The 20,902-nt window shown below is 49.1% G+C and overlaps 2 protein-coding genes across 4 annotated transcripts in view; one reads left to right on the top strand and one right to left on the bottom strand.

Annotated features, from left to right (window-relative positions):
- Window positions 1–1,594: 1,594 nt before the first annotated feature.
- Window positions 1,595–4,311, bottom strand: PIGC (phosphatidylinositol glycan anchor biosynthesis class C). Of its 3 annotated transcripts, none has more exons than XM_082397635.1 (2): window positions 4,151–4,311; window positions 1,595–3,001 (listed from the first exon to the last, which is right to left on the bottom strand). In XM_082397635.1, the coding sequence occupies exon 2, from the start codon at window positions 2,781–2,783 to the stop codon at window positions 1,890–1,892; it is 894 nt and encodes a 297-aa protein (XP_082253761.1). In that variant the 5' UTR covers window positions 2,784–3,001; window positions 4,151–4,311; the 3' UTR covers window positions 1,595–1,889. The 3 variants fall into 3 exon arrangements, with proteins under 3 accessions (XP_082253761.1, XP_082253762.1, XP_082253763.1); XM_082397636.1 differs by lacking the exon at window positions 4,151–4,311 and adding an exon at window positions 3,833–4,119; XM_082397637.1 differs by lacking the exon at window positions 4,151–4,311 and adding an exon at window positions 3,788–3,808.
- Window positions 3,773–20,902, top strand: part of LOC309616831 (uncharacterized protein C1orf105) — a gene marked incomplete at its 5' end in the record, with an annotated part of 46,571 nt that continues 29,441 nt past the window's right edge. Inside the window, 4 exons of the mRNA XM_082367998.1 lie at window positions 3,773–4,018; window positions 5,257–5,342; window positions 8,415–8,505; window positions 17,661–17,805. Coding sequence (XP_082224124.1) covers window positions 3,773–4,018; window positions 5,257–5,342; window positions 8,415–8,505; window positions 17,661–17,805 — 568 coding nt within the window. The remainder of the gene's footprint in view (window positions 4,019–5,256; window positions 5,343–8,414; window positions 8,506–17,660; window positions 17,806–20,902) is intronic.

The raw sequence follows: 20,902 nt of genomic DNA, 5'->3' as shown, positions 1-20,902 counted from the left end.
CTTAGCTTGGGTGTACCATCTCAGGTACCTCGAACTTAACATGCTTCTTATTTTCTTATCTACTTTACTTCCAAACCTGTTCTCACTTCTGTTTTCTCATGGTATAGTTACTAGAAAGAAGAATCCACTCAAGGCAGAAGCCTCCCCCCACCCCACCAGTTCTCTTCCCCTTCCATTGTCCAACATGAATTTACTAAGTTCTGAAAATCTCTCTAATCAGAACCGTCACCTCCTTGGCACAGTCACCACCCTTAGTCTAGACCCTCATTTTTCACTATTACCACAAGAGCTCCCCATGCTCAGCCTCTGTAGTTTAGCCTGAATCCTGCTACCAGAATTTTATAAACACACACACACACACACAAGAGTGTGTTTGGTGGGAGCCCTATATCCCTTTTCAAAAGCTCCTTAATTTGCCATTGACTCCAGGATCCAGTAATTCAAGGTATTCACCACGCTCACACCTCAGCCTCTCACCGCAGCCCGTCCATTCTGCACTCCCCTCTCCTGCCAGATTGAGTCAGGCCCTGTGCACCTGGACATACACACTGTTCACTCTGGCTGGAATATTCTTCTCCCCACAGTCACCTCTTTTCTCTTTGAACTGGATCTGCTGCCCCACCCTGCACCCTCACATCCAGCCCGTAACACCCCATCCCCTGCCACCTCCACGGTGAACTTCTACAACCATCAGACTGAAGAGGATCAGGCCTCGGGGTAATTCCAAATACTATTGTGTGAAAGAGCTGAACATGACAGCACAGGCACATTCATTCATCCCACTGAGGAAGTATTTTTGAAAGTGATTCAAATGTGGGCAACTCTCTGCTCACCAACGTGGACGCAGTTGCTATGTGAGTTCCCTAAAGTTGATCATCGGAAATCCATTCAAATAAGGGAAGTGTATAAAACATTAAAAAACAAAAGCTATTTTATACAACTCTTTACTATATTCAACCACTAAGCCCTGGCCCTTTTTCTGATGTGGACTAAATAATAATTATAAGCCAATTCTGGTCAGTCAAGGCATGCAGAATAGTGGTTACCCTCTTGGGACAGGGCATGTTCTCCCCATAGTTCTAGCTGCCATTAGTCACACAAGGCATGCCAGCTTCACCTGCTCGGATTGCTGACCTGGCTCCTAAAGGTCTCTGCCACCTTGGCCCCAAAACCGTCTTTCACTTGCTTGAATCCCATCTGACCTCTAAGACTAAGCTCAAGTGCCATCTCCTCTAATAAGTATTTCCTCATTACTCCAGCTAATTTGACCTCCAGCCTCTTTGAATTCCCCCAACACTTTGCTTGTGTATTATGACACATCATACGCCCCTTGTAGCTAGTTGCATCCATGCTTCATTAAGAACTAAGTGGAAACTGTGAGTCAAGGTTAAGTGACCAATTCTGTGACCTCAGGCCACAAAACTGGACACAGCATCCAGGGTTCTAGGATTTGAGCTGTAGATAAATAACAGAGCCTGCATTTAGTTCACTGAAATAGGTAAAAGTGACTTTATAGGCACACACATACTCTTACTCTCTCTTCATGTCCCTTCTTTCTGCCTTCTGCTCACAGAAAAATCATAAGACAACTTGATGGATGTGTTGTTATTTTTTTAATAAACAGAAACCACATCACTTCATTTGTTACAGAGAATAATAATGAGAGGCAATAATTCAAAAGGGCCCCAGGAAGCTTTTTCATCGACAAAGTAACAGAAAGGATAAGCACCTTCACTGCCCAAGTCTATGGGTAATTTTTTTCTTTTGATCTCTGATCTCCCACCCACATCATTATGCCACTTCCAGAATAGAACTCTGCCTTCAAATCTCCTACTAGTTGGAAGGCTGGTCTATCAGCTTGTCTCAGTAACGGAATGGAGGTCCCTAACTCAGCTGAGGAACCTCGACAAGTCTTCTTTGATTTCAGCCTCATCCCAAGGCCCATGAATGTTTTCTTTAAAAAGCTGCAGGCGAATGAGGTAGAAAGGGCAGAGACATGAGATGGAAACCAGCAGAAGGGCAAAGAGTATGGCTGCCACAGCACTAATGGACAGCAGGCCTCCCAAGGCTGAAAATGCAAAAAGCACTGTGACTCCCACATAGCTGCGGGGAGTACATGCCTTCAGTTTCTTCTGTAGCATGGGCCATAGGGCAAAAATTTGGATGGCAAATGTCACCATGACAAAGGCATGTAGGGACCGGGGCAGGCGTGAGGCAAGGCAGACAGAAGCAAAGATGGCCATGTTCAAGGACAGTGTGCTGGATACGATGGCAGCATTGGCACCATAGTCAAAGAAGATGAGGTGGCCTAACAGCATGAAGACTGACATGGCATAGATGGTGTCAGTGCTGACGGACTCTGTCAGAGTCTTCAGCACCGGTGAAAAGCCATACGTGAAAGTTATGAAGACTAGGGCACTCTTCAAGTCAGCCCACCGGGTCCGCCCACTCTTCTTCCGTCCTTCACCTCCATCAATGAGATCAAACAAAACATAGCCAATCAGTGAAGAAGCCAGGCCGGTCCCAAAAAGCCAATGGGGAGCCAGAAGACCCTCATCCATATACCACCAGATAACCACAAAAACACAGACACTGCACAGCTGCTGTATCACCACACTGGACTCAAATACCACAGCCCAATATTGGTATTTCCGGGCATAGACGTTCTTCCTGAGCTCTTCCAGGAAGCTCTGATCCACGTAGTTATCAGGAAAAGGCTGTCGCTCATACAAGACCTTCTGCCACCTGGCCTCTTTGGTGTTAGTTACAGGCTGGGCACACATTATCCTTTCGCTCAAACTCAGGCCAGTTCAATCTCCCTTGCAGAAGTCCATGTGGTTCTCGATCTTTATAAAGTTTTGAAATAAAACCTCTCTGGAAATTCCATGCTGAGCTGTGGTTGATATTGTACCGACCTTCCCTTGCTTTCAAAGGTAGCAACCCAGGCTAGGCCTACAGTAGATGAGTTTGTTCTCTGAGGCAGAACAATACAGCTAAGTTCCTAGAAGAAGAGAGACTATGAATCTATGGAAGTTGTGAAAGGTCAAGGGTAGGACTGAGTTAAAATCAAACCAACTTATTGCTTTATTAGAAGTTTATTAGCAGTCTGAACAGAATACACATGGTGGCCATCTTATAATTATGGATATTAAAATTTCATTTCAGATTTTACATTATAATCCCTTGTCAGCTATCACTTATGGAGTGCTTACTATGTGCTAAGAGTGTTACGTAGCTTCTTTCATTTAACCTCCACTACCTTGCAAATTAGTATTAACCTCACTGTAACTAGTAAAAAAGCTGAGATTCAAAGTGCTTAGGTAACTTTAGCCCAAGTTAACAGTGGTAAATAGTGGATCCAGATTCAAATGAAAATTCTGCCCCAAAGCCTGTGCCTCTAAACCAGTTAACTCAGGAGTTCACATCCTTGAGGTCTATAGATGGGCTTCAGACCGTTCAAAAACCCTATCAATGCATATTTGTAGTTGTAATTCATGCAAATTTCTAGGGTTAGGTTCCAAGCTTTTATTGGGCTCTCAAAGGCATCTGTTACTTAAAATAAAAACAAAAAAGTTACCGGTCTAAAGACAAAAGTAAACCTCACGATACAGAAAGATAGGAGCTTTTTGGTTTATCTAACCAAAACCAAGGACTCAAGATTCTTAATCCCTTAACTGAGCTTAACATCCTTTAAAGAGCTATCATCCTGCTTATTAACGGCGAAACTCGGGAGGATCAAAGATAATGATACCCTTTTCACAATGGGAAAACTATGAGTCAGAAATACCAAGGTCATGCAGCAAGTCTGCGAGGAAAATTCTTATTGCCCGACCTTATTTCTTCCATGGAGAGCACGACAGGTTTTGCATCACAAGCCAGACACCCTGAGAGCCCCCCTCACTACAGCAGGGACCCCAGCCCGGGGATCTCACGGCCGCCGCGGGGGCTGGAGGGTCAGAGGCGCCGAAAAGGGCAACGCCCGCCCGCAGGGCGGGGGACGGGGCGGGGGTGGGGCAGGGTAGGGTGTCCCCGCGGGCGCCCTACTCCCCCTCCCGGGCCTCCCCCGCCCGCCGCCGCCCCTCACCCAGCCTCGGGCCTGCGGGGGGTGGCGGAGGAGGTCCGGAGACACTGACTCCCACTCGGAACCCACCTGCCCGCGAGCTCGTAGGGGTGCGCGGCCCGGGGGAGAGCGGCCACCCGCCTCCTTCCCCATCCGGGGCGCCGGGGTCGTGTCGGCGGCCGACCACTTCCGGGGCCGCCACAACCTCCGCGGCTAGAGCGCCCTTCCTCGGCCTTCGCGGCCACGAGGTCGCTGCTGCCCCCTCCTGGCCGCTCAGAGGAACTCCCGGCTCCTGTCCCGGAAAGAACGCTCTGAGCCAGGAAAGCCGATCCTCAACGGGGAGACTGGGACGTGGCGTCCGAAGGGCAAGGGAGAGAGGCTGGGCTGGGAGAAGAGAGATTATAACGGCTACTTTGATGGAGCTCCTATTATGAACTCAGGCCCTCAGCTAGGGACTTCCCATGCATCCGTGCATCCACTGGACACATATTCACTAAATATCTACAAGTATCAAGCACTGTTTTAGGTGCTAGTGATACAGCGGTGAACAGAACAGACAAAAATCCCTCCCCTCATGAAGCTTTCTGTCTTGTGCATTGACCTGTAAAGTGATGATGTCGTCCTCCTTTCACGGAAGACAAAACTGAAGCTCAGAGAGGTTGTGATTTTTCCAAGGCCACACAGTTGGGAAGTGGATTAACCAAGATTAATATCCAATTGTCTATAGCTTCAAAGTGCAGTTCTTTCCTCTGCCTCCTAGAAGGGATGAGGGTGGAGGGCCCCATGACTGAAAACAGCCAGACACGTTGAATAGGTGGCTGTTAATGTTCAGCTGAGGTCATGGAAATACAAGCAGATGCATGAACAGATGGGAGTAATGAAGAAGCAAAGGGACATAGTAGAACACAAGATGTAGTGGACACAAAAGTCAGAAAACCTAAATCCACTCACTAGCTGTGTGACTCAGCAAATCGCACTGTCTAAGTTTTGATTTCTTCATCTGTAAAATGGTGATAACACTATTTCCTCTTGGCTACTTAATGGGAGAGTCAACAGGGTCAAATATGGAACATAAAAATGCTTTGTAAAGTGTTGACTGCTGTGTAGCCGCTATTAGCTTACTTTGATCATCCTAATGACGGAAATAGCCAAGTGCAATAAACCCTGCAAAATGATCTCTTTCCATTTCCTTCCAGGTTTCTGTTCCAAGATTTGACAAGATTCCGTGGTTTAGTGAGGCCAGCCTCATAAACAAGCCATTAGTGCTCAGCCTCCTGAAAAGGTAATAGCTCAGCCACTGAGGGCAAAGGTTTCAAGCAAAGTCTCAGGGAAGATGATTTCTTAAGGGTTAGGGGCAATCATCTGAGGGGCACAGCTGATCAGTTGAGAGACATAAGTCAAGTGCTCAAAACCCAGAAAGGGTCAGGGTTTCTAAGACAAAAGTGAGCCCTGAGAATTGGCCTGGCTGGAGGAGATAAGACCTCAATTAACCTCCCTCTGTACCACCACCACTTAACAATGCAAGAGAATTTTGCCCATGGACACTGCCTTTCAAAAGACTTCTGTCCTCTTCATCATCTTTTCTCCCTGCTTTAGTCAGAGGTTTTAAAATTTTAACCATCAGAAGTCTAGAACCATAAATTCCTGTCTTTACAGAGTAGCAACTTCCTATATTTAAACTTTGAGACCATCTCCTCCAATCTCACCAGTCCTGCCCTTTCAAACCAACTGCTATGGAACACGTTTCTATTTTTCAAAATTGGGGAAATTCATGTGTGGGGAGCTGCCACTTGAAATAACTGGGTTTCCTCATTCCTCCCCCCTTTTTGATCCCCAGGTGTAGTGATACACCCCAAGGGGGGATGAAAGGAAGGGTGAGTGTGAAAGCTAGAGAGATTATGCTCTCTGAAAACAGTCTTTCCTCCTGTTGGTAACTGTCACGTACCCTCCTGCCCATGGATAAATGACTCTCCATGAGGGATATCCCCTCCACATCCCCACTTCAATAACATGTACCTTTGCCTTGTCTGCTGTAGTTTAAAACACCACATTCTCAGTAAGCAGCTAAACAGTTTTGTGTATTTTCAGAGCACCTATGAAGTGTTTGTTGTTCGATTCTGGGTTGTTGTTTTTTTTTTTCCATAACTTTGAATATATCTAAACTCTAGCTAATGTCTTAGTATAAAGCAGGCAATCAGAGATTGAATAAACCCAAAGGCTTATTTACTAAATAAAAACACAGGTAACATAGTTCTTATTAAGAGTTGTTAGCAGTTCAAGGATCACCATGAGTAATGACAATTTAGCACCTTTTAATTGGGGGCAGGGTACAAACTCACATAACAGTGGTAGTCAGATGGTCGGCATAAATGAATAGAGCTGGCCAAAGGGAACTGTAGTGAAGGGGAGGTCACCTCCCTTAAGGACTGGGACTGCCTGCAGGTATGTGACCCCAGTGGCCAGATCTGCTGGGTTTTCCAACAATAGCAGAAATCTGGATTTTCGTGTGAAATGGCTCCTGTCTGACATCGAAATAGGGTAACATCCCACTATCCCATCCCACCCCAGCCCCTTAGACTTGCCCCTGCAGCCAGGAGCAAAGCATCCCCATGCATGGCTCTCTCACCCCCAGCTCCCTTTTTCCTTGATTGTACAAACCTCTGGTAGGAGGTGAGGAGGGGACTCAGGGTGGGGGGCTTGAAAAAGTCAGGCCCAGAACACAACTGATCACCCTTAGAACTTGCTCACTTTCATAGCCAGGTCCCCGAGTGTCAGAGGGGACGGCCAGCTGAGAAGGGAAAGAGTAGTTTTTCCTGCAGCCAGACATGCTTGAGCTAGTTGCAAGGAGAAATTACCTCACATGGTCTGCTGAAGCTCTACTCATGTCTGTACTGGGAGGATTTGGGCAGCAATCTCAACTCTTGTTAAGGGACATGGTGCTTATCTACCTCGCAAGAATTCTAAAACGACTGGACAGCACCTGTGAGGTGCCCTGAGCTTTCAGAAGGACAAGATAGGAATGGAAAGTCTTTTGCAAGGATGCTTCAGGTATCAACAATTCCTAAGGATTGGAAACTCTCCATGTGGCCAAAGCTCTGAGTTCCAAGCTGTTTATTTTTGGCAAAACCCTTTTTTGAGAACTTGGTTAGAAAGTTCTGAATGTGCTTTAAGTATTACCTAGCTTTGGACAAGCAATTCCAACACAGAGCAGTCTGAAAAAGAGAAAGGAACATTTAGCGAAATGTGCTCAGAGCACCCCTAATTGTGAGCTCTGGAAACACACCTCCAGGCTTGGAGGAGGTGAGACCTGGGTCTGAAGATCACTGCCTACAGACCACTTCCTTCCAGGAGGTCTCTCTCAGGTTGGCCTGACTGTGAAGCCACAACCATCATCAGTCTCGAAAGCCCTCAGGTCACACCGGGTCCTGTTTGTTTGAGATTATTGTGTGCTGAAGCAGTTCTAAAGTGGCCTCTGGCCTCTCCTGGTCAGCATTTGGATGTCAAGTCCAAGGCCAGCTGTTCACATATCAAAGACAAAGGCAGTGAAGGAGCTGGGTCAGACCTGCCTCCCCGCTCTCCCAGGGCCCAGGAAAATGGTGGGAGAAATAAAACAATAAATGCCTCATGAACACCAAACTCCCTGCGCATGCCTTTGTTATAAATGAACAAGGGACAATGAAATCTTTCCTCATAAGAGAGGAGAGGTGTTGTCGGCAGAACTACCAGCGTTCCGAGTGAGTTTCCATTTCTAGGGAGGCCGGGGCAGGCACAGGGCTGTACACACAGGCTGTTTACAATGCTCAGGCCCCCTGCACACCCTGGCTCCTTACGCTGTAATAAAATGAACCGCAGCAGCCAGCAGGGCCTGTCACCCTGGGAAGAGAACTGATGTTATCTCTGCAGCATCTCTGCCTCACCTTCTGCCTGGAAAGAAGGAATGTTCCAGAGGAAAAGTGTAGTTGGAAGGAGATGTTTCATGGGAGGAAATGGATGGATTGTATCAGGGTGCAGGGACAGAAACTGAGAAAGCAGGGCAGGCAGGAGAGGACTGCTTTTGTTAAATATCAGTTAAATATCCATCTGCTTTTCTGAACAATTATTTTCTTGCCTTGTCTGCACACTATCTCTGACAATCTAGAACTGGCATTGGTTAGTTCAAAACCAAAGGGACAGAGAAGCCAGAGTGACTAAAGAGGGAAAATCTTGTGGCAGCTCCAAAATGACCTGGGCCCTCCAGGATCGGAGTGGGGAGCAACTCCTTGGGTGTCCCTAGGGTTCTCTCTGAAACAGCCAAGAGCCTGGTTCTTCAAACCGGGGACTACGGTTCTAACTTGCTCTTGTTTTGATTCCTCAGATATCCTCATTCGTCTGCCACTTTTCTGGTTTCATCCAAGAAGGATATGAAATTGCCAATTTTGTTCCAAGCTCCAGATGTCTTATCTAAGGTACTCAATTTTTTTTTTTAATTGAAAAGAAAACTGGAACTTTCCTGGTGGTCCAGTGGTTGGGAATCCGCCTTCCAATGCAGGGGACGTGGGTTCGAGCCCTGGTCGGGGAACTAAGATCCCACATGCCGCTGCAGGCAACTAAGCCCACGCGCTGCAACCTACTGAGCTCGCACTCTGGAGGCCACGCCCCGCGACGAAGACCCAGTGCAGCCAAAATAAAAATTTTTAAAAAAGAAAAAATAACCATAGCTAGTTCTAGAATGACAGAAAATTTGGGTACAAAGCCATTTCCTATCTCCTTAACACAGCCCTGAGTCTGGATCATCGTCAGTGTTTAACAGAGATTTGTTGAAAGATGTGAATGAACCCCTCTCCTGCACCCTGTCTTGAGTGTCTTAGCGCTCCGTCCACTAGAACTAAGAATCGGGTTAGAATCATCAAAAAGGGAACCCCCAGGGCTTCCCTGGTGGCGCAGTGGTTGAGAATCTGCCTGCTAATGCAGGGGACACGGGTTCGAGCCCTGGTCTGGGAAGATCCCACATGCCACGGAGCAACTAGGCCCGTGAGCCACAACTACTGAGCCTGCGCGTCTGGAGCCTGTGCTCTGCAACAAAGAGAGGCCGCGATAGTGAGAGGCCCGCGCACCGCGATGAAGAGTGGCCCCCGCTTGCCGCAACTAGAGAAAGCCCTAGCACAGAAACGAAGACCCAACGTAGCAATCAATCAACAAATAAAAACCTTTAAAAAAAAAAAAAAGGGAACCCCCAAAAATTCATATTGAGGGATCTTCCCTGAGACCTTCAGAGACTGCTTCTAGCCTGTGTCCAGAACGAACCCTTTTCTGCAGTCTCTAACCCCCTACCCCACCCACCATGAACCCCTCTGTCTCCCACCTACAACCCCCTAAACCCATGGAATTTCGCGTTAAGAGCTCGTGATCTCCCCTTCACCTCACGGAAACCTGCCACGACTGGCTGCCGAATGACACTCCGGGATGCTGCGCTCCAGGGGGCGGGGGGGGGGTACCCACATCACGGGTGCTTGTGCAGCGAGCATCTGCCCCAAGTGGAGGCAGACAGAGGACTCTCGGGGATGAGAGCAGTTTCTCCACCCGAAAGATCACAAGTCACACAGCCAGGGCCACTGAAGGCAGCGCGCGAAGCGGCGTTCCGAGAGCCCCTGGCGCAGTGCCCACTCGCAGCCAGGGCCAAGTGTGAGCCGCGGTGGGGACGAGCCCCCGTGTCAGGGGATAAACGCTTACAGAGCCCTCGTGTCGCTTGGTTGAACGCAGATACAGAATAAGTCAGATGCCACCCACACAAATGAGTGTGAGGACGGCCAGGTACGCAACCGCGGAATAAGAGAGAGAGGGGCAAAGTACTGGCGAGAGGAGGTGGGAGGAAAGGTCACCTGTGGCCTGGGGGAGGGGCGAGCGGAGACGGGGCGAGGGAATGATTCAAGAGGAAGCGGCATCTGCACTGGATCTGGAAGATATTCTTTCCACAAGCGGAGGAACAGCCGGGGGAGCAGAGACAGGGAGACTGAGCGTGCGGGCAGAACGTCAAGGCATCAGGCCGGCAGGAGCCCTGGCTGAAGTGGGAGGGACCTAAGGAGGGGGGTGGACCCCGCCCGGGCACGGAGGGGACGTGCCAACGTTCCCGGTTTACAAGCACAGAAGTGGCGGAGTCAGGGCTGTGCTTGAGAGTCAAGCACGAATCCCCCTAACACCCTAGACTGGACGGGCAAGTGGGTAAGAAATGCACGGAGGGGCCTGAGCGGAGACAGGGCTGACCCCTCTGTTGCTGCAGAGCCAGCAAGAAGCCTTCTAGTCACTCGTCTCTGAACTTCTTACTGAGACAGGCTCTCCCCTGCTACCGAGCGCCTCCTCGTCCGAGTCGGCTCTGGGTCTCAGTACACCGTGCCATCCTAGGCACTAAGGTTCTGAGGCGGGGGAGGAAAGCGGGTCGAGCGAGAGGCACCCCCTTCAGCAGAGCTTAGAATTTCACGGCTGCAATACTCACATGCGGCCACTAGATGGAAGCCAAGAGCAACAGCTTCCGCGGCCTGGCCAATAGGCTGAGCCCGCGGGGACTGGTCTCTAGGCGGACCCAGGAGGTCGCAAGTCCATCGCTTCTGCTGGGACAGGAGACTCCGGTACCTCATGAACCCCTAACCCTCACCATTACCCTGTCGGGGGCTGACCCTCCACCAGAGAAAGAGAGAGAGAGTCGCTCTTGCTGATTGGAAGGGCTAACAGGTGTAGGGGAGACAAAAGTTTACTGTACCTTTGCCGTCTTAGGGTTTGGGGCTGGGCCTGAGATTAAATTGACAGAGTAACAGGAGAAAAGCATGTAAATTTATTTACTAGAAGTTTTATGTGACACAGGACCCTTTATAAGGAAATGAAGACCCGAAGTGGCAAGACCTGAATGTTTTTATAGTAGGTTAAAAAAAGAGGGGCAATTGTGGAAAAGTAACTAAACTGTGGGGAGGCTAAAGGAGGATAAGAATTATTTCGAAAAGGTCTGTTTGTACAGAATTCTCTTGGCTTCAACTTCTTGTCCTTGAAGATAAGAATGATGCTTTCCTCCCGGTATTAGGACATCTCCCATTTGGGGTTTTTTCTCCTGATTTTCGGAAGAAAAGGAGGAGGGTCAGAGCACCCTTCTTGCACCTGCTGTTTTTTCCAAGTGTCTTAGCTCAAAATGATGCTGAGGCCAAAGTGGCAGATTTGGGGGAGGCATATTCTGCCACCCTTCATAGGGACCTGGGATCCCTGTTCCGTTGGGGCACCTGGCAGCTGCCTCACGTCAGATCCTTGCCTGCCACACAGACCTCCTTAGATCTGAATGCAGCCCCCAGAGTCGGCTGCGAGCACGAGGCCTGCATGTGTGCGCTGCTCCTTTCTAGAGAGAAACTGTGTTGTACCTTGTGGGAGTGGAATGCACCATCTCTTATCTCTTCCTACTCCTCCAAATCAGGGACCTGTCTGGAAGCTGTGGTAGCCCCGCAGCCAACTAGAGGTCCTGGCCCCAGGGCACAGGTGCAAAGGTCCTGCCACCTGGCTCCCTTCCTCCTCACCATCACAGGTCAAAAGGCAGAACTTCGAACATCCACATTCCAAATGGCCTTTCTGTCCTGCCCAGGAGCACTCCCAGGGCAGGGGCAAGTCTCTGTGTGACTGGAGCAGGATGCCTTAGTGAATAGCCAGAGAGACAGAGAAGAAACAGAGGCTCAGAGACAGAAAGACAGGGAGAGGGAGACAAAGAGCAAGACAGCAGAAGCCAGAGACACATAGAGAGGTCAGGGGACAACAGACACCAAAAAGGAAACAGAAGAGGAGAGTCGGAGCTACCAAAGAAGAAAAACAGCAAATGAAGACAGAGAAATGAGGCCTAAACACTTCCCCATTCAAACACCTGTGGAGCAGCTTCTTTACTAGGCAGGGCTTTCACCTGCCTTTTCCAGGCCTTGACTCAGGACTCCTCCGGATGCCGTGAAAGAAGAAAGCGAACCATGATAATTGGATACCTGAGGTCGGGAGGTGACTTAGAGCTCACGGACAGGCAGAGCCGACGTGGGGCTGATCGGGGAACTGCAGCTGGAGCCCCTGGAGCCTCTTTGCCTGCTTGCAGGGTTGGCTGTGACCAATTCTTTGAGGAGAATAAAGTGCCCCCCACTCCCTCCATTCCTGCCCCCAGCCCCGGCTACTCTCCTTGACTGGCTTTGTTGTTCCAGCCTTAACGAGTCAGGGGAAAGAGGAGAGCATTGTTTATGTTGCTTTTGGCAGACCTGTGACAAAAAGCCCCGGGTGACAACACTGCAGTGGAGATGTGGCTGGGAACACATATGGGAGGCGACTTCCAGTTTCCTCACCACTGAGAACTCTATTATTATTTTCTCTCATTGACTCTCAGTTTTTGAAAATTCACGACCACCAGGGAAACATCCTCACATACTCCCCATCCCTCCTCCTGTTGATCAAAAACATACAACAACAAGTACAACGTTTAAAGGGAAGTACTGATGCGTACCACTGACCTGAAATAATGATCTAAATGTAAATAATGATATAAATAATGAAATAAAAACCAAGTTTAACAAGTCTGGATGGTAAGTACACGGCTGTCGATCATTTCGCGTATGTTGGAAATTTTTCCTAGTGAACAGCAAGAGTATCTTTAAAACTATGTTCAGCTTTGTTCTTTAATTGAGATGGTTGGTGTTGTCAGAGAGCAGGAAAATGTGTAATTATGATAGGGGTTTTTTTGTTTGAATATTGAAAACAGTTCTCCGACCACTACTTTTTGGATCCTAAGGGATGAAGGAATCATTATGTCCTGATATGGACCCTAAGAGTCCACTCTCTTCCTGAGAAAAGGTAGTCTTTCTTTGACCCTTTATGCAAAGAATTTTCTGGCTGATGGAAACTAAATGTACGTGCTATTGGACAAATCTCTTAACCTTTCTGGGCCAGTTTCCTCACCGTGTTCAATGAAAGAGTTGAAGTAGGTGACTGACGAGGTGCCTCCCAGTTAAGGCAGGAGAGGGAAGGAGGAAAGGAACAGAGGCGTTGGGCGAGATCAGAGGCAGATTTGTTGGTGCCCCTCGACTCATGCTTGTGATGGCTATTTTTAAAATTACCATCTGGTGCTTACATTTTTCAGTTTTTGTTATGTGGACAGGTGTGTGTGTGAGAGAGAGACAGAGACAGAGGAGAGGAAGAGGGAGGGAGAGGGAGAAACAATTCTGTTTCTTTCCCAAAGATTCCAGGAGGCCAAGGACTTGGGCCACGAGCCGGAGCTTAGGCACCTGAGCAGACATGCAGCTCAGGTACGAAGGTGTTTCCAGGTGTGAAGTGTGGAGAGCAGGCTTCGGCTTCTGGGGCCCAGCTGAGCTCTGCGACATGCCTTGGCCTGGTTCTCCTGTCACACTGCCATCTGCTCTCCTGGGGACAGCTGCTCAGGAAACATTTGAGCCCCATGAACGTTTCCGAGCCTCCTTTCTTGGTGGCTCTGACTGTACAGATGATAACAGCTGGGGGCCTGTGCTCAGAACCACCGGCCAGTTCACTCTCCATTCCTGCTAGTGTGCTGAGCGGGCCCGAGGGAAACCGGGAGTGAGAAGGACGTGCTGCGGAAGGAAAAGGCCTTGATTTCAGGGCTGAGGAAGGAAGCTGAGGCCCAGGGAGAACACAGAATCCCAAACTGCGTCGGCTGCTTTGTAGACCGGCCAGGCAGGATCGCCCATCACGGCTGCCTAACAAACACATTGCACAGACAGCCCCAGGGCCCTTGCCCACCTCTCCAAGTGAGGAGGGACGCACTGGCTCTTCTCAGGGTTGAGGCTTTGGCTGACGGCGAGTCTCAAGTGGAGTCACTGCCACTTTCCTGGCAGAGGTGACTGAAGCCACACATCAAAGACTCTTTCTTCTCACCATAGACAGCGTGGGCAGGATTAGAGTTGGCCTCTGGCCTATTGGCCGCAGAAACCAGCAGCACCAGGGGGATGGGAGGCCCAGGGCGTTTCTGTGACTGACCACAGCCAAGTCTCTCATCGCCAGGTCTGGAGCCGAGCAATTTGCCTCCAGCCTCTGCGTTTCCTAAGAATTCGGTACAGATGAATTTGTTGGACACAAATGTCCTGTAATGTTTCCCTGAGGACAGTGCTGTTATAATAGTGATCTTCACACATGTGTGTCTTGTAGGGATTTATGGACATACATGTATGCTGGTCATGTCTCTGTTTATACCCGATAGCTTAAAACGCTCACACTGATTCATTCATTCGGCCAACACGTGTTGAATGCCTACTGTGTGCCGATTCCGAGACGGGTTCTAGATTCCTGTCCTATTTCAGGTCAGTGGTGTTCATCAGTACTTCCCTTGGAAACTTGTACTTGTCGTTATACATGTTTGATCAACATAAACAGGAGAAGGACTTAGGAGTACGCAGGGTAGTTCCCGTGGTGATCACGAGCTTTCAAAACTTGAGTCAAGGGGAAAGAAAGAATAAAAAGAGTTCTCGGTGGTGAGAAAATTGGAAGTCAGCCTCTTATACATCCAAAGATGTGTGAGATACATTCTTGTTCTTAAAGAACTCTCAGCCTGGGGCTTCCCTGGTGGCGCAGTGGTTGAGAATCTGCCTGCCAATGCAGGGGACATGGGTTCGAGCCCTGGTCTGGGAAGATCCCACATGCCGCGGAGCAACTAGGCCCGTGAGCCACAACTACTGAGCCTGCGTGTCTGGAGCCTGTGCTCCGCAACAAGAGAGGCCGCGATGGTGAGAGGCCCGTGCACCGCGATGAAGAGTGGCCCCCGCTCGCCGCAACTAGAGAAAGCCCTCGCACAGAAACGAAGACCCAACACAGCCAAAAATAAATAAATAAATAAATAAATAAATTAATTAATTAATTTAAAAAAAAAAAGAACTCTCAGCCTGGCGGAGGAAACAAACACATTAAAAAAATAAAAGAATAACAGTACAAATCGCTACAAGAGTTATACCAAATCTGTGATGGACCCCGAGAGGCAGGCACCCAGGTAAGGGGGTCAGGAGAAAGATTTTCTGAGAAAGAAACATCTAAGCTATATCATTAAAGGGTAAGGAGTTAACAAGGCCAGATAAGGCAATATATATGGCATTTTTTCCCTCGGATTCCAAAGGATGACAGTCATCGTGGTGGGGGACTCTGGAGTCACAGGCTCAGCTGTCATTCACCTAGCAAGCTCCTGCCGTGCACCATGCGTGTTTGTTGCTTGGTTTGCCATGAACCCCGTGATTCCAGTCCCTGTGGGGTCTGGTGTATTCTTATGCAGAAACCAGAAGTCTGGAAAAGGTGGCAGAATCAACTGCAGGAAAGACAAGCATCTGCTTCTAACTCGACTAAAACCAAACCTGCCTGAGAACCCTCCCACCCCACCTCCAGCATCCAGACCTTCCTCATCCTTTCAAACCAAACAAAGATGCTGCTTCCAGAAGCCCTTCCTGATTCCTCACGTGGGACGCAGTCGCTCTCTTTGCTGAAGGCCCAGAAGCATCCTCGCTTCTTCAGTGTTACCTTGTGCATCCAGCCTTGAATCGCAGTTTCAGAACAGTGTCTTAGTCTCAGAACTGAAAGATGTGAGGGACAGAGGGAAAAGCCTGGGCCCCAGGAGATCCCACCCCCAGGGTACAGGGAAGATAAGGTAGGAGGTTGAATCAGCCCAGAAGAGTAAAGGAGTCAGCCCTGGGGGGTGGGAGTGGGGGCTTGATGGGCTTGATGGTGGGCAGGGTATGGGGGGGTCCTCTCCAGCCTCCCTCTTCCCTCCTCCCACAGACAACTGGCCGTTCCAGGCTGTCCTCACTTACCTGGAGCGGGTTGGCCAGGTCTTTCTTCCATGTTGTTGCACAGCGTTCCTAGGTTGGAATGCCGCCCCCCTCCTTGCTCACCACCTCCAACACCTACCTGAGCACCGCCTGTTCTTTCAACCCTCCTCAGACCCTTTCCTTGACGCCCCACTCCCACCAGATGAGCTCAGCGCCTCCCTTCCGCTCCCCTGTGGCCTCAGTATATTTCTGCCCTTCAACACCAGCACACTTCTTGGTACCCAGGCTGCTGGGTGGTGAGCAGCTTGCAGTCAGAAGCCGTGTCTTCTTTATCTTGGTGTCCCCAGTACGTAGCAAATGGACAAATACATAAGTCTGTATTCATCCCTGGTCTTCCTTTGGGCCAGAAACCTTCTTATTCATCTTTGTGACTCCATCACAGCGCCCTCTACGTGGTGGCCTCACGATGAAGGTTTGTTGCCGAGTGATAAATCTAGCCGTTCCCACTCATGCTTTCACATGCCAGCCCACGGCGTGGGGATACTGAGTTGCTTCTTTGAAAATGGCCTGTAAATTTGAAATGTATTTTAAATATTTGTCAAAGGAATCAAACGTGGTACATCGTTTACAGTCCTCAATCCCCAATAATGCCGCACGCAAGCAACACGTGTCTCTCACGAGACAATCCAGCAAAAGTCACCTTAGGAGCCCAGCCCAGGCACTCACTGCCCACGCTACACAGACACATTCCTCCTCCTCCCGTTCCGCACACCTCGCAGGGCAGCCCAGGAGCAGGTCAGGGCACAGGCGTGCACACCTGCAGTGATAGGTTGCCAACTCGACCACGTGGAAGAGGAGCCTTCAGTTCCTGGAGACTGTCTGCTTGTCCCTGTGGCCCTCCTCTCCCCTGAATTCTATGCTTCCTAAGAACCTGTCTCACGACTCTGGTGTCAGTGTGAATGGGGAAGGGTAAGAGAGTCCCCAGACAGAATGTTAACCTCAAGCTGCCATTTGCTCCCTAACCAAGCTTTCATCAGTCATGCGAATGAGAAGCCTGTGTTTCAGGTGGAAACGCCCCGAAGCCCACTCTTCCACCCTTTGGCACAAGTGGAGTCAGAAAGAAAGCAGGGGTTCCAGTGAGCAGAAGGGGTGCCCCACTCTCCCTGCGCTGGTGGTTTCTTTGCCTCCCTCCTCTAGGGGAGAGAGGGGGCTCAGGACCCACACACCAGCTCCGGTTCTGCCTAGGGCTTGATCGGCGGCTCCAGGGAGGTGCAGAAGGGCCACGTGGTGCTGGGCAGTGCAGGCTTGAGAGCTGATGTCAGGCCAAAGTGAAGGTGTGAGAAAAGAGGGTAGGGTTTCAGAGGGACCAGAGAAAGGAGGTTTGCAGAAGTCTCCTATTCATTCTTCTCAGGCCGTCAGAGGTCTTCAACTAGTCCAGATGGTGGAACTTTTGTATGAAATGTAGGAAGTGTGTCGCCCACGAGAGAGCGCAGCCCCTCAGACTGGGTGCTCGGGTTGGAAAGAGGGACCTAGCTGGATTTCAGCCCCCAGCCCCACCCCCGCTGCCAGCTGTCTTATTCCTGTTCCACTGTACGCAGGGGCCCAAGGTCACCGTTTAGTCTGTGGCTCAACCCCTCCTGCCTAAACCCTCTCTGAATTTACCAGCCACAGACAAGCCTGGGTTTCATATCCACCGGCGTGGGGCTGAGACCGAAGTGTCCATCTCTGTTTCATGGAAGAAATAACGGTTACTTCTCTCACCCCTCCACCCCTTACCCAGTTCTTTGCTGCCCCAGATTCCCCACCATTTCCTCACCTCTCTCTGTCTCTCCCTCTCCGCACAGGCCGGGGGGAACCAGAGAGACCCCACGCTGATCAGAAACAAGCAGCTGTGCTCCACGTGTCGAGCAATGAAAATGGTAGTCGAGGAGGATGGCAGACGTGGGCGTGAGCATCCCCAGGGCACAGCCCTACCGCTTCCCCACCAAAGCCCAGCAGAGGGACCATGACGGGGCCTTGCAGGAAGGGCTGCAGATGAGCAGCTGCTGGTCCTGGGGACACCGTCTCCTGACACGATATGCTAAATCTCCCCATTTGCAACAAACCAAATGATAAATGAACCAAGGCAGCTTGGGCCAGAGGGGAAGAGCCGAGATGAGCCACGCTGCTTTGGGCTCCTCGGGTAACCGCACCTTACAGAGGTGCCGGAGGTTATGGAGGCTCTTCTCCCCATTACCACGTCTCCAACACAACACTCCAGCATCACACCCATGAAACAAGCAGCTTCATCTTGGGGTTTGTCATAAATTCAGCCACGACCGCAGTGGTGGTGGAGCTGGGGAGAGATTCTCTGGTTCTTCCTGGCTATAGGGGTCATTTGTAACTGGTGGGGGGGATGTTGGGTAGGGGGAGTTTTAGGAAAAGAAAGGCTATCAAAGGGATGTGGGCGCCACAAGGACGTAGCTCTGCCATCAGAGCTGCTGAAGAAAGAGGCGTGGTTTGGGGGGTGCTGTACGTGTTGGAGCTAGGTCTTGGGTCAGTTTAGGGGGTAGGGTTAGGGACCTTCAGAGCGAGCACCAGGCTGGGTGGAAGGTTAATTTAGCTAAACGGTTAGGTTAGGGTTTGGGAAGGGTCTCTCCAATTCTAATAGCCTGTGATTCTCCTTTGACTCGGGGAGGAAGGTGGGGCGAGATGTGCAGAAAGAGGAAGGATAAGGAGTGGAAGACAAACGGGAGACACGAGAGAGGCTCCTTTGATGAGTTCATGGCAAAACTGCTTCCAGCCAGCAAGCACTTCTCTGGGTTGTCACGTGGGATTTGGAAATGTAACTGAAGCTACCAGCAAAGCTGTACCTGGATGTCCCGATCTCTGTTCATGTCCTGCATAATTAGGATCACGGTGTTCAGTATTAGCACTGACTGGGATCTGAGAAGCTGGGATTGGGATTTCTCCTGGTCTCATTCCTGGAATCACTGGGTCCACATTTAGAATGTGCCCTGACCCCAGGCCTAAGCGGGCCCTGGCCAGCTGGCTCACTTGGGACCTTGACAACTGTTCTCTTTCTCAAGACCTCTTTTCTGACCTTTGCTCTTGCCCAAACCTGCCCCAAGTGGAAGCACACACCGTGGTTTTACCATTCCTGCAGATGCCCAAAGGAAGGGCCTCAGACACAAAAGTGCCCAAGGGCCCTTCCCTACCATTGTCGGAACTGGGGCGCACACACCCTGGTGGGAAGTGATAGAAAATGAGCGTGAAATACCCGTGTCTCTCTATGTGCAGTAGCAGCTCCCCTTCCTTCTGGGGCGGGGACTGGGGAGGGGAGGGGCTGTCTGTCTGCTGTTGTCACTGAGACCCCTCCATTCTCTGCAGGGGGTTGAGCGGAGATATTGGGAAAGCATAAAAAGACTCCTAAAAATAGAAGGGACTTCCTCAACTTGATATAGGGTGTCTACAAAAAACCCACAGCTAACATCGGACTTAGTGAGGAAAGACTGGATATTTTCCCCTAAGATCAGGGACAAGACCAGGATGTGTGCTCTTGCCACTGCTGTTCGCCATTGTACTGTACCTTCTAGTCAGGACAGTTAAGGCAAGAAAAAGAAATTAAAGGTATCCTGATTAGAAAGGAAAGCATAAAACTGTATTTGCAGATGATGTGATTTTATATATAGAAAGTCCTAAGGGTTCCATAAAAAATCTACTAGAGCTAATAAATGAGTACGGCAGAGTCACAAGACACAAGATCAATATACAGAAAATAATTTTATTCCTAGATATTCGCAGTGGACAATCCAAAACTGAAATTAAGAAAACAATTCCATTTATAAAAGCATCAAAAAATTAAAATACTTAGGAATAAATTTAACAAGAGAAAGGAGAAAGCAGAAAATGATGTTTTGTTTTTTTTTTAATTAACTTATTTATTTATTTTTGGCTGTGTTGGGTCTTCGTTTCTGTGCGAGGGCTTTCTCTAGTTGTGGCAAGCGGGGGCCACTCTTCATCGCGGTGCGCGGGCCTCTCACTGTCGCGGCCTCTCGTTGCGGAGCACAGGCTCCAGACGCGCAGGCTCAGTAGTTGTGGCTCACGGGCCTAGTTGCTCCGCGGCATGTGGGATCTTCCCAGACCAGGGCTCAAACCCGTGTCCCCTGCATTGGCAGGCAGGTTCTCAACCACTGCGCCACCAGGGAAGCCCAGAAAATGATGTATTAATAACTCATATTAAATACAACTTGAGTTTGCTAAGGCAGTACGTTATTTCTTTAAATTAGAATGCAGTTTGGGGCATTGTTCTACATGGGACTTTCTTCCATTGGTGCAACCAAGAACTATGATAATCCCAGATGATCTGAAACTATCCTTTAGCAACTATCCATAGCAAATACTATGAGTCATAGGTAAATCAAAGATTTAAATTAGGACACAGCTTTGTATCTGGTTATATCGGTTGTGGATTGAGAAATATAATAAGTAAAATGCTTAGGGAATGCTTTAGGGATGAGCTTCTTGAGTGGTTTCATTTTCTGGTTATAGTACATAGTTAGACAAAAAAAGTTGTTTTTAACCTCTTTGCCTGAACAGCTATGGAAACTACTGTAGAAACTATAATCTTCCTTTCTACCTTCATAAGAATAGTACAAGGCAGAGGATAGGAGATTTCTTCGATAACTTAGGCAGAACTAAATACAAATTCTCCATGTGGATGACATATCTAATTCATAAAGTATGGGAGATTGCACATAAATTTTCTTGAGTCTAAGACAGCCTCTGCTACTTTATAGTGACTAAAATTACTGTTATCAGTTTGTTGTCATTTGCTGCTTTCTTATCAAGATCAAGTATATCAAAAATAAAATCCAGTCAAAGTTGGCTTAGTTGGATTTCAGGGTTTTTTCTGCATTTAACTACCAGACCGGGAAGAAGGACTAAGTTTTCACTTTATTAAAAAACTCAAAACATGGAGTCACCCCAGATAAGGCACCAAGATTGGTGGACTTGCCTTGCGGTAGATGGTTGAAATGTAAACATACAGTCACCCTTCCATATGACTGAACAAAAAAGTTATATGTGATCTAATGGCAATCTTTAA

Source organism: Balaenoptera borealis (assembly GCF_965194805.1).
Source record: "Balaenoptera borealis genome assembly, chromosome: 1".
In the NCBI taxonomy this organism is placed as follows: domain Eukaryota; kingdom Metazoa; phylum Chordata; class Mammalia; order Artiodactyla; family Balaenopteridae; genus Balaenoptera; species Balaenoptera borealis.
Note: the sequence above shows the minus strand (reverse complement) of the source record. Positions and strands in the feature narration are given on the sequence as shown.